Genomic DNA, 14,294 nt, shown 5'->3' on the forward strand with positions numbered 1-14,294 from the left:
AATGTGGCGAAAATTCATTGAAGATGTGGTTGGAAAGGGTGGGCGCGTCTTCTTGTGGACTGCATCGTAATCAATTTTATATTGTACAGTTAGTAATACAATTTACACTTTTAGTTTTTCAACGGTTTGGTGGCTAAGAGGACAGCGCGATGAATTAATTGCTGTTTTTTCTCACTGGGAATTGCCTGCCATGCCGCGATCCTGCAGTTGAATCGGGTTCCAGTTGTAGTGCAGAGTGTTTTCATCTCCAAGATTCATGACATGTCTGCCATGCGTGATGAGTCGTACGGCCAGGGGAATCTTTCTCCCTAGTGTTCCACCAGTTGCTTTATTGTCCTGATTGCAGTTAATGTAGCAGATTTTGTGCCTTGGCTACAGTAGTCAAATGATTGGCACTCTTTCGTGGTTGTCGATCCAATGGATTCCTTGTAGGTCCTAGTTGCCCTCGTGATCTTTTACATGCTTATGGCGATGTCAGTGGATTCCGATTATCGCGTTTGACATTTCTTTTTTTCCTCTGAGATTGGCACCAACGTTCTTCCTGTCTTTGGACGATTGTTTTATCTCTTCAATTAAGGTTAGTGATGAACTACAGTTGCTTGGGTTGGACTCGAGTACAGTTCGTTATGTAGTGGTGTATGATGTCTCGCAGATCATCTGTTGCAGTTTCTGGGGGTGGTGCACTTGTAAGTGGTGTAAGGCGCAACTAGTTAGACCATAGTCGTTGCTCCTCCTTGAAACATTTTTTCTCCCTGACTGGCAATTGCTTAGATTGGGGGCATGCAGTCACAGACTTCTGTTGTTGGCAATACATGCATATGGTGATCCATTGGCGTCCTCATTGGCCTTGGGACGTCGTTACAACGGATGATAGGTATGTTTTCACTAATCCCCTTGTGGGTGGTTTAATCTGGGTATGGTTTCCCATTGACGCGACTCATTTTTCATTAAATTTATAACGCTCTTACTCTTGTCATCACAATGTTCTTTGATTACTCGAATTTGGTTTAATTGTTGGATTCGCCTAGTGATTCTTACCAGTGTTTTCTTGTACGCTGAATGAATCCGCGTTAGTTGATGGACAGGTATGCAGTCCCTTTAGTGGTCTTTTGCCTCACAATGAGGTCTTCCAGTGGTTCAACCTCATCTTCTCCTCGTGATGTGTTGGCACAGAGTTGAATGTACGTGGGATCGTACAATCGCGTTTTTACATATCTCTTAACTCTTGGGTCTTCGCCATTAAGCGAAGCGTAACAGTAGCTTGTTTGAATTAGGTGTAGAGGATGGAATGTGAGTCGTTTAACCCAATTAGTGTAAATATAATGAGTGATATGTGTGACGTTACGACCTTATATTTAATTTACTATTAGAAATAGTTGAACTTGTATTTAAGATCCACCATTCAATTTGATTCGTATTTCCTTGCAAGGGGAAAGGTTTATATGTATTTATTCAATATATCGTTAGGCATGCTGTGTTCTGGGATAGAAGTCATTGCTCTTGGGCTTAGGTTTGTCAATTTGACTTGACCGTCGTTCATTGTAATTAGTTGACTTCAGTCTTGATTAAGGTCTTGGTAATGGAATTTTCTTTGCATGCGAGCAAGTTTTTATCCTCATCTGGGCAACGTTTCTGACTGCCAGGTTTCTAGTTTCAGTATCAATATTGTCATTTCTTATTTCTGTTTGATTGTATATAGGACCCATTGTTATAGATGGTTTCTGTGTTCAATATTCCCTTTAGGTCATGAGTCTGGATTGTCAGTTTTCTGAATCTGTATTAAGTGTCTTCAACACTTTCTTTGTGAAGTTTGTTAATAATGAACTTAAATTGCCCTTAAGCTTATACATTTTGTTTCGTTGTAATTGTGATTACAGTTAAGGAAGATAATAAAATAGTTATAAAACTGTTGATTTTTGTTCTTACTTCATTCATGTGTAACTGATTTTTTCGATCTAGTATGGTCATTTACTATTGATGATATAGTGCTCTGTGGTTATAGCTTCAGTTAGTGTATCTATTCAGTTAGTGTATTAGATTTATCCCTTATTGAAATGATATAGAATATTTATCCAATAATCTTCATTCTGAAGATGACGTGATTCGTATATTATATTCATCCTTTGCAACTAACTTAAATGTTATTTATGATTTCAGATTTTTCGGGAGATATTGTAATCAGATATTCTCGGAGAGTTCATCATTTCTATTATTAGTATTTCAGGTATATATTTGTTTTAACATCAACTATTGATCTATTCGGTGAACTTGTTTAGTATGTGCATTGCCTTCGCACCTGTGGCTAGCACTTTATGAAATTTTTACTAGTTGTTTGCATCAATTATGTCCTTCCTATGCTATCGATTATGACAGTGGTTTTCTGTGGATTTGCTTGAAGTTTCCTTGCAAGTTGTCAGTGATGAGTGTGGTTTCAGAGTCGGTATCAACAGGAAAGCGAGCTTGATATATGGTTGATTGTGATTTTACTATACTCACTACGGTGGCCAGCAAGGTCGTTGGTTGTCTTCTCTTGGGTGAGTTTGTAGTTTCCGGTCTAGTCATCTGGTGTGTACTGATAAGCTAGCGTCTTCGGATGTAGGGCTCTTTTCTTCGTATAATGGATTATGGTGTGTATTGTTGCAGTTCATGCAGCCCTTCTTGCTGAGGCATGGGCTTGGCAAATGTTATTCAGGACAGTTTGTGCATGGCTGTAGGTTTTCGCAACAGCTTTCGTTCTTTAATGGTGAGTTTCTTGAATTGGTCGCGCATCCATAACTTGTGGTTTTTGTTTCAGCAGACACGTAGGGGATGAAATTGATTGTGTTTCCAATGCCTTCCTCCCTTCTCGTACGCCGTTGATGATTGGTGTGTTCTAGAGAATTTCTTCTCGGATGTTTTGAGATTGCGTTTGTTGTTCTCTTATTTCAGTAACGTTGTCTAATGTCGCTACTTGAGCCAGTATGATTGAGTTCAGTTGTGCGAGCCTTGGGTGTATAGTGGTGCTTGCCAGTGATCGTTCCCATGTCATTCTTGTTTTGTCGTCGACGTGAATCAAGGCTACGTTCACTGTCATGGAGTTCCCTGCATTTGGGATTCCCTTCTAAGGATTTTGGAATAGTTATGTCGGAAAGATAAGCCATTTCTCGTGGTTCTATTGCATGTGCCTTCTCTTCAGGCTTGGTAGTTTTGCTTGTTTGTGCAGATTCGCCTGATTCTCGACACAGCCTTCTGACATTCGCTCTTGCAATAGCATAGCATAAGAGCTCTTCTTCCACTGGACCCTTTGTACAGTATTCGTGGTTGACATCTTTCGCTGGCCAGGCGTTTTCAATACAGTTATGTTCCATTGCGAATGTCTTATGTATTTTATCCATGGTGTCTTCCATAGTGTTCGATTTTAAAGGTTTAGTTTATGGCTCGAACTACCAATTCAATAGTTCAGTGGATTAGTCTCTCAGCCGGATAATTTCAAAGGAAATAATAATTGACAAGGCTGAAAAATATTATGTATTTAGTAAAACAAGGTTTATTATTGTAAATAATTATAATACTATTGCACTGTTGTGTAGAGAGAGAGAGAGATGATTCTATTGAAGTAATGAGGGTGTGTTCTTGTATTCTTGATTATTGTAGATTCTATGGATATTACTATGTCTTGTAATTGAGGTTATGCCGATGATGTAAATATCAGCTGATGTAGTCAGTCAATCATGCTTGTGAGGTAGCATGAGAAGATGGTGTTTGTATCAAGTACGCTTGATGTATGAATAACTATACTTGATATGGTATAAGATGTTTAATGGAATTTATTAAGTAATTAATTGTCTTTAATTATTTAAGGGGGCAGTAGAAGAATCTAGTCACAGGTAAAAGTGGTTAATGGTAAGATTTCTAACTCGTGAAGTATTCAATAATCTGTATTTATATTCTATTGGTCGATCTGTTTTTGTCCTTCCTTGATAACGTGTGTAAATCACAGTGACTCTTGTGTCCGCTGTTGAAGGCCTGTACGATGTCGAAGTGTTAGTTTGAGAGAGCGTAAGTGTGCCCTGTTTGTGCTAGCGGGCCTGTGCTATGTCGAGGGTTAGTTCGAGAGAGCATAAGTGTGCCCTGTTTGTGCTAGCGGGCCTGTCCGATGTCGAGGGATCAGTTCGAGAGAGCGTAAGTGTGCTCGATCGACTTTATCAAGCCTGTATGATGTCGAGTGATTAGTTCGAGAGAGCGTAAGTGTGCTCGATTTATTTTTGTGCAAGATGTGAATAGTTTATTTATTAACATAAAGGTGTACCTGGTGAACTGCAGGCAAGGTGTATTATTACTGCGGACTTGATGTCCCCTTTGATTACTATTCCATTGGCTTCACTGTAATCAGCACTGAATCTGCCGATTTTTATTCATTAATGCTCACGTATATTATTAACTTTAATGCTGAATCTACGGCCACGTGTTGTCTTCACAGTATGCTGAAACACTGAGCGGCAATTACACTTGAGTGAGCGCGGAGTGATATTACAATGAGCGTCGCCATATGGCGAGCTGCGCTTAAATATGCATGCAGCGGATGCAGCGCCGGCAACAGTGCCGATGCGAGTCTTTTCCAGAAAATTCCTTGTGGCATTGGAAAACGAAGCTTCTAGAAGTTTCGTAGGCGTTCTTTTTTTGTGAGATCAGATAATAAATTATATTTCATGTCGTAAACTTGCTCGGACTTGCCGAGTTTTGTTTGTAAACATTCGCTCGAGTGCGCGTCCCGGTCCGCACGTGCGTGCCGGTCTAGGCGCACATGTTGTACGCCGCACAGCGCGTATGACCTTTTTTTTTGAAATTCATGGAACTGCATCACTCCGAACACATAGATAGTATCTCATTCATGTTGTGCTCCATGTGCTGAGACTATTGCTTATTCTTTTTAGTGAGGTTTTAATTGGTTGTGTCGTGTCGCCCAATTTTTGATACAACTTCATGATCACCGCTGTGGCCTTGATATGACAGATGAATTCTTCTACCAAGGCATTTTTTGTAAAGTATTCGTGAGCAAGGCCTGATTGTGGCCAGCTCGTTTCTATGGAATCGTGTTCCATTATAAACTTGGTGTGCGTTTTATCGATCTTGTTTTTTATTGCTAGTGCTTCATATAGGCTGATGTCTACGCGTTCTGTTCCGAGACTGTCAGTTAGTGTTTTTATAGTGGTAATCCGGGCCCACTGAGATACGGCTTTCATTAATTGTTCGATTGTTAGTTTTTCCATGGTTGAACCATATGTAGTGAGTTCCTGGACGTTGGATGTAATTGCGCTCCCGCAATCCTTGATTTCCTTTTTGTCTTGATAAGACATTTTGTTATAATAAGTGCAATAATGGCGTACTTACAGTATCGAAGAAACTTTCTTTATTGTGATCAATTATCTACTTGCAATATTATTACCATGGTTTCCTTTTGATATAGTAGTATTGGACGCATGCATATATTTCCACTTATCCGGCTTGAAGGACCAAATTGTCTGGGATCAGACTTAAAACCTCCTTATGATTGTGGGTGGAGGTGTTGCTGGAAAGTGGAAGGGGCAATGCAATTATTCAATACTGCTTTTAATGTTTATTGTCTTTTCCTTTATTAAATATGATAAATATAATAAATAGTTAATGATCATAAAATGTATGAATGAAGGTGTGAGTGAATAAATAAGGAAAGTTTCTTCAGTTGGTAATGAGAGTGTATGTACTCTCGGTAGAGTGGGGCGCGATCCCTTCTCCTTGCAAGATGAGTCGCTGTGGTGGTGGGCGCGCACTGGAGGGACGAGTCGAACGACGCTGCTCTTGCCGCCGGTGTAGCGTGAGTGCCGCTATGCCTGTGTGGTGGGGAGGACTTCGTGTTGCGGCACTGCGTATGTGAACGGGAGGTTCGCCAATGGTGGATGTTTGAGCCTGTATTGGTGCGGTTGTAAGGAACGTCCGTGATGCGTTACTGCTTATGTAGGCGTGGAAGTCGGTATAGTTAGGGTAGTATGGAACGTTCGCGGTGCGTTGCTTACGTCAGCGTGAGAGCCGGTATAGTTGTGGCGTCACTATTAGTTCTTTAGGCTGCTTGATGCTTGCGTCTGTGAGTAGTTGTAGTGAGCGATGTCTGTAGTGGTGACACCTTGAAAGACGGATAGAGAGATCATAGTGGAGACTGCGTGATTAGTACTAGCAAGTGATCATGCGCGTCAAGCGCAGCTCCATAAATATTCTCGTACGAACTTGCGGCGTCGGTAGCGCATCGGTGGCTGTTGCTATGCCAATATTTGTCGTAACGTCAATAGGGCATAGCCTTGTAAGGTTCATTGTTATTACTTTTCGGAATTATAGTCGTACATTCGAGTTTCGGTGTAGAAGTATTTTTCGAGTTCGTTGGCTAGTGTTTATAAACAAATGTTCGCGCGCTCATGCCTCTCCCACTTTGTATTCCGCTTTCAACTGTCTCAATCCGTAACAGTTACTTATTAATAATTAGTGAAAATGATTTTTACTTAGTTTACTTTTGTTATTATATGATATATTGTAAGTGGTTTAAAAAATATATGGATAGCTTTGAGTAATTGGAATTTGCTTAATAATAATAACAGATTAACAAAAAAGGTTTTTTAAAAATAAAGCAAAATACAAATATATCTACACATTAGAAAGTGCAGCGCCTATTTCGGAACAAAATGGTACTTAATGTAGTGTACGAATGTCAGCTAAATGTGTAGACAGATATAAGAGAGACCGAATATAATAAAATTAAAATATTATAACAGATTTTATTCTTCTTCCATTGATTAATTTATATATATTTATGCTATTAAATTAATTATAACAATAAATTCCGTCACAGATATTTTTTTTCAAATAATTTTGAATTTCAATAATAAATAACTTAAATAAATTAACCAGGTTGAAAATATTAGGTTATTATAAGTTCATTATACTTTATTGTACTCTATACAGAATAACATTGAGTGAAAAAAATTCAGTATATGAGGAATAAGAAATAAATAAAACATCATTAATAAGTATATAAAATATAGCAATCAATTAAAAAATTTATGTATAATAAGATACAATATTGTGGCAGTGAACTATTTATTGATATATTAAAACAATAATCTAGTGTATTAAGTAAGTAATGAATCTGTATTAGCAATAGATATAATTTAAGCTTGGCTTTACAATATTTTATGTTGAATGAATTTAGTTAAAAATTTTAGTGCAATGAATAAAAAACTTTATTGACACAATTACATGCAAGTATGTATTACATATAAAAAATTTATATCGATATGCACAAATATATATATACATATATATAAATATATACTTATAATATAAATTGATAAAATAACCGATAAATATTAAACTATAAATTTACCTAGATTCATAAATGGCATAGTAAAGTCAACAGCGGTTTCACGTTCGGCAGTTATTGTAAGATCTGTAATAGCTAAGTCAGCTTCCTAAAAATATTACAAGAACTTTTTAAATATTTCCTTTTAAATAAAAAAAAATATTAATATATACACAATATTTATTATTAGATTTTTAATGTTACATTATACGATAGTTACCACTTTTCGAACAGACAAAAATCCATATGATTAATAAAAATCGGTTTATTTTTTATTCAATGTTATTGTCCAGATTAGCAGTATATTGTCTTTAATTTATTAGTTCTATTATAATTAATATTCATTTATACTTAATAGTACACACACACGCTCGCACACATGCACACACACACACACACACACACACACACACTCACATATATATAAATCTTTGAAAATTATATTTTATTTATTTTATATATTTTATTATTTATACATTTTCTTAGTTTGAAACTGAAAGATGTTAAATCATTTCGTTGTAAAGTATTAATAAAATACATAGAAAAATGTTAATCCAACCTGTGTAAATAAATAAATATATATATATTTATTATTTTATTTATTATAAGAATTGCCATTATGAAAATACTCTAAAAAAATTAATTTCACATGTTACAGAATAACCACAGGGCGAATTATAATCTGAATATATTAATTACAATAATTAATAATAATTGAAAATTAAATAAAATCGAGAATAAAATTCTTATGGTTTTATATTATATGGGAGACGTCATTTTAATTTTATTATTGGAAGCATATAATACAAAACGGTTTAAAATATTCTTGTATTTTTAAAAATAATAATTTCATTGAATGATATATCTATACTTCGTGATTGTATTTGAATAGATATATTTATTTATATTTAAATACAACCTGATATACATTTGGCATGTCTACTTACTTAATTAGAAATTGAATGATCTTCTATTGTTCTAATTCTATTGTTAATAAATAATTTTAATAAAACTTTATAGTGTTCTATTATGTCATGTATATAATTGAATAAATGATTATATATGTAAATTATTTTCAAAACAAAATAAGAAGTGATCATATATTTATTAGTTTTTTCAGACTTCAAAAATTTTTCTAGAAAATATAGTTTCTAGAAATTAAGTTATTTTCATTATTAAACATAATTAAAACTAGAATATCAAAAATGAATTATTCTTTTTAAAAATGTAAACAAAAAATTAGGCATATTAAAAATATTTGTTAAAATGAAATTATATACCAACATTATCGATAATTTTTTTTAGCATTCCATTCCAATGTCCTGTTTCTCTATTAAAGGATCCATAATTATTATCAGTTTGTACAGAGAAAGTATAGTTAAATCCTAACATTTTACTGATTTCATGAATTATATCTATGGCAAAACCTTCATACTGATCATTTCCTGACATTTTAAAAACTGTTTCTTTCAGCATTCCGTAAGGTTTAGTCTGAAAAAATTTTAATATTATAAAAATTTTATCTTAAATTATAAGTCATTTCAAACTACTATGAAATGTATTTGTATTCATGTGGAAAAAAAATTTATTGCTCCCATTGCAATATAATTCTAATACTATAGCCGATTCAACGCATTAACACGAAACATCATTGACGTACATATAAAATGACTAAGATATGAGGACAATGTAAAATAATTATTCAGTGTATGTAGATATAAAAATAGGGCATCTACTTACTTTCAGATAATTAATAACTTAACGATTTGGTAATCAAATTCACAAAATGCTATTTAACATAGTTAATTTTACATAACACGAAAATTGTATACTTTTTATTTTCATTCAATAACACAAATAAATTAAATTGATTGTTTTAAATTTTATTATCAAAATCAAAAAGGGTCTCATTCATTTTTCTTTGCTTGTTTTTTGTCTTTCTCTCTTCAATATTCTTTTCTTACATAATATTGTATCGGGCATATATCTTATACCTAGTTAAAAGTATTTAGGCTATCAATAAGAATTCGTCAATAAATATCATATTCAAAATCAAATTTGGAATAAAAATATAGAATTTTGTTTCTAAATTCTAAATACTAGATATTTCTTCTAAATAATAAGTTTATTTGTTATATCCAGATGTACCGTAAATTGTATCAATTTAAACAGTAAGGAAAATAAAATTGTATTATTATAACTAATAAATACATTATCAAGTGCGCGCGCGCGCGCGTACGTGTAATTGTCTAGGTTACATGGTGTGGGTTCATGATGAGCATTAATATTCTCCGTCTTCATAGAATTGTATCACAAGTATTTTTTCTGTATACGTATTTTTACAGAGTAATACATATAGATAATGTGTCTATTATTGATCTGCTGCATCCAAAAAAATCTAAAATGAAATTATCTTGGGTATAAAATGTTATTACATCCATGTACTGTTAATTGATATTATTTGGACAGAAGTACCGTGATAATTATTAAAAAAAATTTGCATTCCGATAATCATGACGAGGTAGTCAATATTTAATAAAATCTGGATCAACGAGTTAATTTTAACTACTGTCCTCGCCAAAACTGTAATAAATTATGTCTTTTAACTAAGTCCATGTAATACAAATTAATAATAAACTTTATCTGAGATCAGTTGATGCTTCTTATAGTAATCCAATTGAAATCCATTTAACATGCTAGTTATGTAAATTAAATTGGTAAAAATATCGATATCTTATTAAAGAGCATGCACAAATTCTATATGCGGTTATATTCTAGGCTATATGCGGTTATACTGATACATAGAAGTGCGAGATTTACTAGATCTTCTCAGAAGAAATATTTTCATTCGAAAGTATATACTCTAAATAGAGATATTTATTTAAAGTTTCTATTTAAAAAGTTTCGAAGAAGCAAATAACTCAGCATATTTTAAAACGTTTTAAAGTGCTAAACACATTTATTGGTGCACTGTTTCAAACGTATTGGACTTTATCTAAATAGAATAATAAATTAAACCGAGAAAGCTAAAAACATATGGTTGCATCGCATTCAGAAAATTTGTTCACAATCTAAAAAAAGAAATATTGGTTTAATTAAACGATTAAATACGGAAAATTTATTTAACGTGTGCTTATCTTCCTCAATATTAAAAAAATTGCTATAATATACATATTATTTAGCGTAAAATATTTACAGCATATTTTTATTATGAAAGAAAATTTTTAACTATTCTATAATAATTTTAGAAATGATATTAATTCACAGTCGAACATGAAAGTAAAATTTTATTAGACTTGGTTCCTTTATCGGGATCTAAATTTAATTATGGCTTGGTTGAGTTTCTTTATTGCTTAAAGAAAGTGTACAAGTGAAAAATGATTTGAATTTCTTGTACGAGAAATATACTAATAATATATTTAAAAAAATTTAATTAAAAATAAGAGTACATGACATTTACGACTATTTTATATGTGCAGACGTAGAAAAATATAAACAAGTTGCAAAAGAAATTAATTTTTTTAATAAGAAAAAGTTAATATTTAACTTATAATGGAATGTGAAATTTTATACAATACTACTACTACTCGATGTATAATTGTTTAAAGCTAATTTATTATACATTGACAATTCATTAAACTATAATCGGTTCAAAATCGTAAATAACTGTAACACAGTGGCATATCATAAAGAACTCTCCTTATAAAATGGCAGGATCTGCAGATTATACTTTTGGCACATGTACTAAAAAGCGAAATAATAATTAAATAGTTAAATAATCACAAACAATCTATAATTAAAAGAAAGCAGCATAATATAAATACTAAAATTTTGTATTTAAATGATATTTCATATAATGTTAATACATAAATACTAATAATATTTTGGAATTTAAACACATTATTGTATTAAAACATAAAATCCTATGTTAATAAAATTTAACAAAAACATCCTTTTAAATGAAACTCTTACAAATCTTTCTCAAGGCTCCCTATAGAATAAAATATGTTTTAGATATATCGAAAAATACCTAATCAATTATAACATATGTTTGAAAGTCTGTTTTCTTTAATGAAAAGTTAATTGATATATAAAAATATATATGAAATTGTTTTTACCTATAAGTATTAATTACATTTCTATTGTTTTAGTTGCATTCACTTATAATTGATTTTATTTTATATACATTTACTTCTATTATTATTTTTTATAGATTTACCTATATCTATAGACTATTTCAAAATTCTGTAATATTTATATTTAACTTACCTACAATAACTAAAGCCTCTGTTCGAGATTGAGAGAATCTCTCGTATATCATTTGAGGGAAAATGCCAACGGCTATCATTTCAGTGGAAATTATTCAAGGTCATAATTTCTAAGAATTGTTGAACAATCGTCAGAGGTTTGGGGAAGTTCGCGCAATGATCGACTTCCTTGTTGCTAGCTATCAAGGATGCCACGAGGTTATTTATGCGAGATTCTAATAACATTTTAAGAATTTCAGATATATGAAAACAATTGAGCATTATAACTAGAGTTATGGGAATCCCAGTTCATTCGACATCAGGCAATAGTCGTCACAGCAGTGTTTACAATGTAATGGGACACTACGCATCCATTGTTGTCAAGTACGCCACATGTTGCCACTTGTACAAGCCAAGCGACGACGCTTGACTAGGAGCTCCTCTTGTCGCGAAGTCTAAGAGAAGAATGAGCCTCCAAATTGAGTTTATTATTCCAATTTATTTACTAGTAGTTAACATACTAGTAAATACGGCCACAATAATAGCCGACGCTCCTACTGAAGTCGGAAGACGGAGGCACGCACGCTCAGTCATGCTACCTAAAACGGCGCGCTCTGTTTGGAGAAACTAAGGCTTAGACGTTCCTAGAGTGGGGACTCACGGAGAGAGGCCTTAAAAGTGGGGACGACACAAATACAAAAAAGCTGTCTAAGTAGAGAAGCCAAGAACGAAGCAGCAGTAGTTAACATACTAGTAAATACGGCCACAATAATAGCCGACGAATAAAACACCACATTGCCATCGCCAGCCCTTTCGAGACTGCGGTAACAGTGAGCTACTCATCACAGGATTAGATCAAGCCTACTGCATCACTGTGAATACACAACAAATCTGCATTGCCATTTCCAGTTCATCTGAGACTTGGATAACGCAATCATTAAACAATATAAAACACACTCGCTAAAAGGAAGTGTGCCACTCAAATGTCGATCCTTACAAAATCAACAACAAATTATAGATTTCAAGGAACATCTTGTGTAGTGAAACATCCATCACAAGAACCGTTCCAAGCAATCTTATCTTTGCAATAAAAATTAGGATACACTTAATACATCAATAATGTAATTGTAAAATGTAAATAAACTATATTCATCGAAAACGCAGTATATTTCTACAGCGCTTCCACTTATCTTCTTTCCAAGCCTTTGCTAGGGCGGGCGGAAAATATAAGCTATCGAATCATTGGCAGTTCGAGCCAGGAAAACTACAATTTTCAATAGCTTCGAAATAGTTATTAAGTATAGTGATTTATAATTATGTACCATTTTTTATATTTATTATATTTTTTTATATTTATTATATTTTTTTATATTTATTATATTTTTTTATATTTATTATATTTTTTTATATTTATTATATTTTTTTATATTTAATTATATTTTTTTATATTTATTATATTTTTTTATATTTATTATATTTTTTTATATTTATTATATTTTTTTATATTTATTATATTTTTTTATATTTTTTATATTTTTATATTTTCTCATTAATAAATTATAATTATATGTATTACGTTTTTTTATACTAAGTTAAAAGTTTTCTTGTTTATTATTTTAAAAGTCTTTTGTTAACTATGAAGTTGAAATTTTAATTTAAATTTAATTTGTCAAAAATTTTGAAGATCTTCAAATATTGTAAATGTAATTTCTTTTACATGATATAAGTTTTATACGTTAATGTATACATTTCACATATATTGTTAACATTTCTATTTTATCGTATGAATTACATAGAAATTCTTTCAGATTAAAATTGTACAATAAAATTTTCAATTCAATATCACACAATAGTATATGGAATAACAACGGGTATATGTAATGTAAACCTGAATGTGAATACTTTATTTTATGTATTTTACAATATTATTAACATTTATATGTGAATTTGTAATCTTTTTAATATATACAATATATCTGTTTCATATTTAAGATATAAATAAATTATTATTCTATAATATATAGAAATTAAATTTTTATAACATAATTTATAATTAATTTTGAAAAATAGTAATATATATTTAAAAAAATATATTGACATGATTAAATTTTATAAAAATTCTCTTTATGTTTACAAAAATAATGTTTTTAAGCAAATGTAATTTTAGATTAGTTGAATATTTTGTTTACCTATGAATTCTTACCAATGCTATAAGTACTCTAAACGTTGTATTGCGAAAACTAAGAGTGCCCGAATGAATACCTATAGATGCATCTGTGATCCATTCTATATTTCTCGTAGAATTCCATTTTCCAATTACTTGTATTCCAGAAAATGTTAGTTTGAATATTTCGATTTCAAAGTTACTTCGAAATCCTGCATTATCAAAAGTAATTAATCCCGTTAATCCTTTACTTTCAACCTACGAAAAAAAATTTTTTAGTTTAATAAACAAATAATACACACACACACACACACACACACACACACACACATATATATATATATATATATATGAACGTATTTTACCAACAAAAAATATTCAGATGAATTAATTTTTATAAAAAATAAAATACATAGAACTTTTAATAATATCAAAAATTTTTATCTTAAAGATGTAATTTAAAATTTGTATGTCTTTTTAAAAAACAGTTATAATATCTATGCTTTAATAAGGCGAA

General features: G+C 31.7%; 1 protein-coding gene across 1 annotated transcript in view; it reads right to left on the reverse strand.

Annotated features, from left to right (window-relative positions):
* LOC105366158 (glutamate receptor ionotropic, kainate 2-like) overlaps nucleotides 1–14,294 on the reverse strand; it is a 28,940-nt gene that overhangs the window by 12,362 nt on the left and 2,284 nt on the right. The window contains exons 4-6 of the mRNA XM_011504487.1: nucleotides 13,817–14,035; nucleotides 8,651–8,857; nucleotides 7,391–7,475 (exon numbers count right to left, since the gene is read on the reverse strand). Coding sequence (XP_011502789.1) covers nucleotides 7,391–7,475; nucleotides 8,651–8,857; nucleotides 13,817–14,035 — 511 coding nt within the window. The remainder of the gene's footprint in view (nucleotides 1–7,390; nucleotides 7,476–8,650; nucleotides 8,858–13,816; nucleotides 14,036–14,294) is intronic.

Source organism: Ceratosolen solmsi, unplaced genomic scaffold, assembly GCF_000503995.2.
Source record: "Ceratosolen solmsi marchali unplaced genomic scaffold, CerSol_1.0 scaffold17, whole genome shotgun sequence".
Lineage (NCBI taxonomy): Eukaryota > Metazoa > Arthropoda > Insecta > Hymenoptera > Agaonidae > Ceratosolen > Ceratosolen solmsi.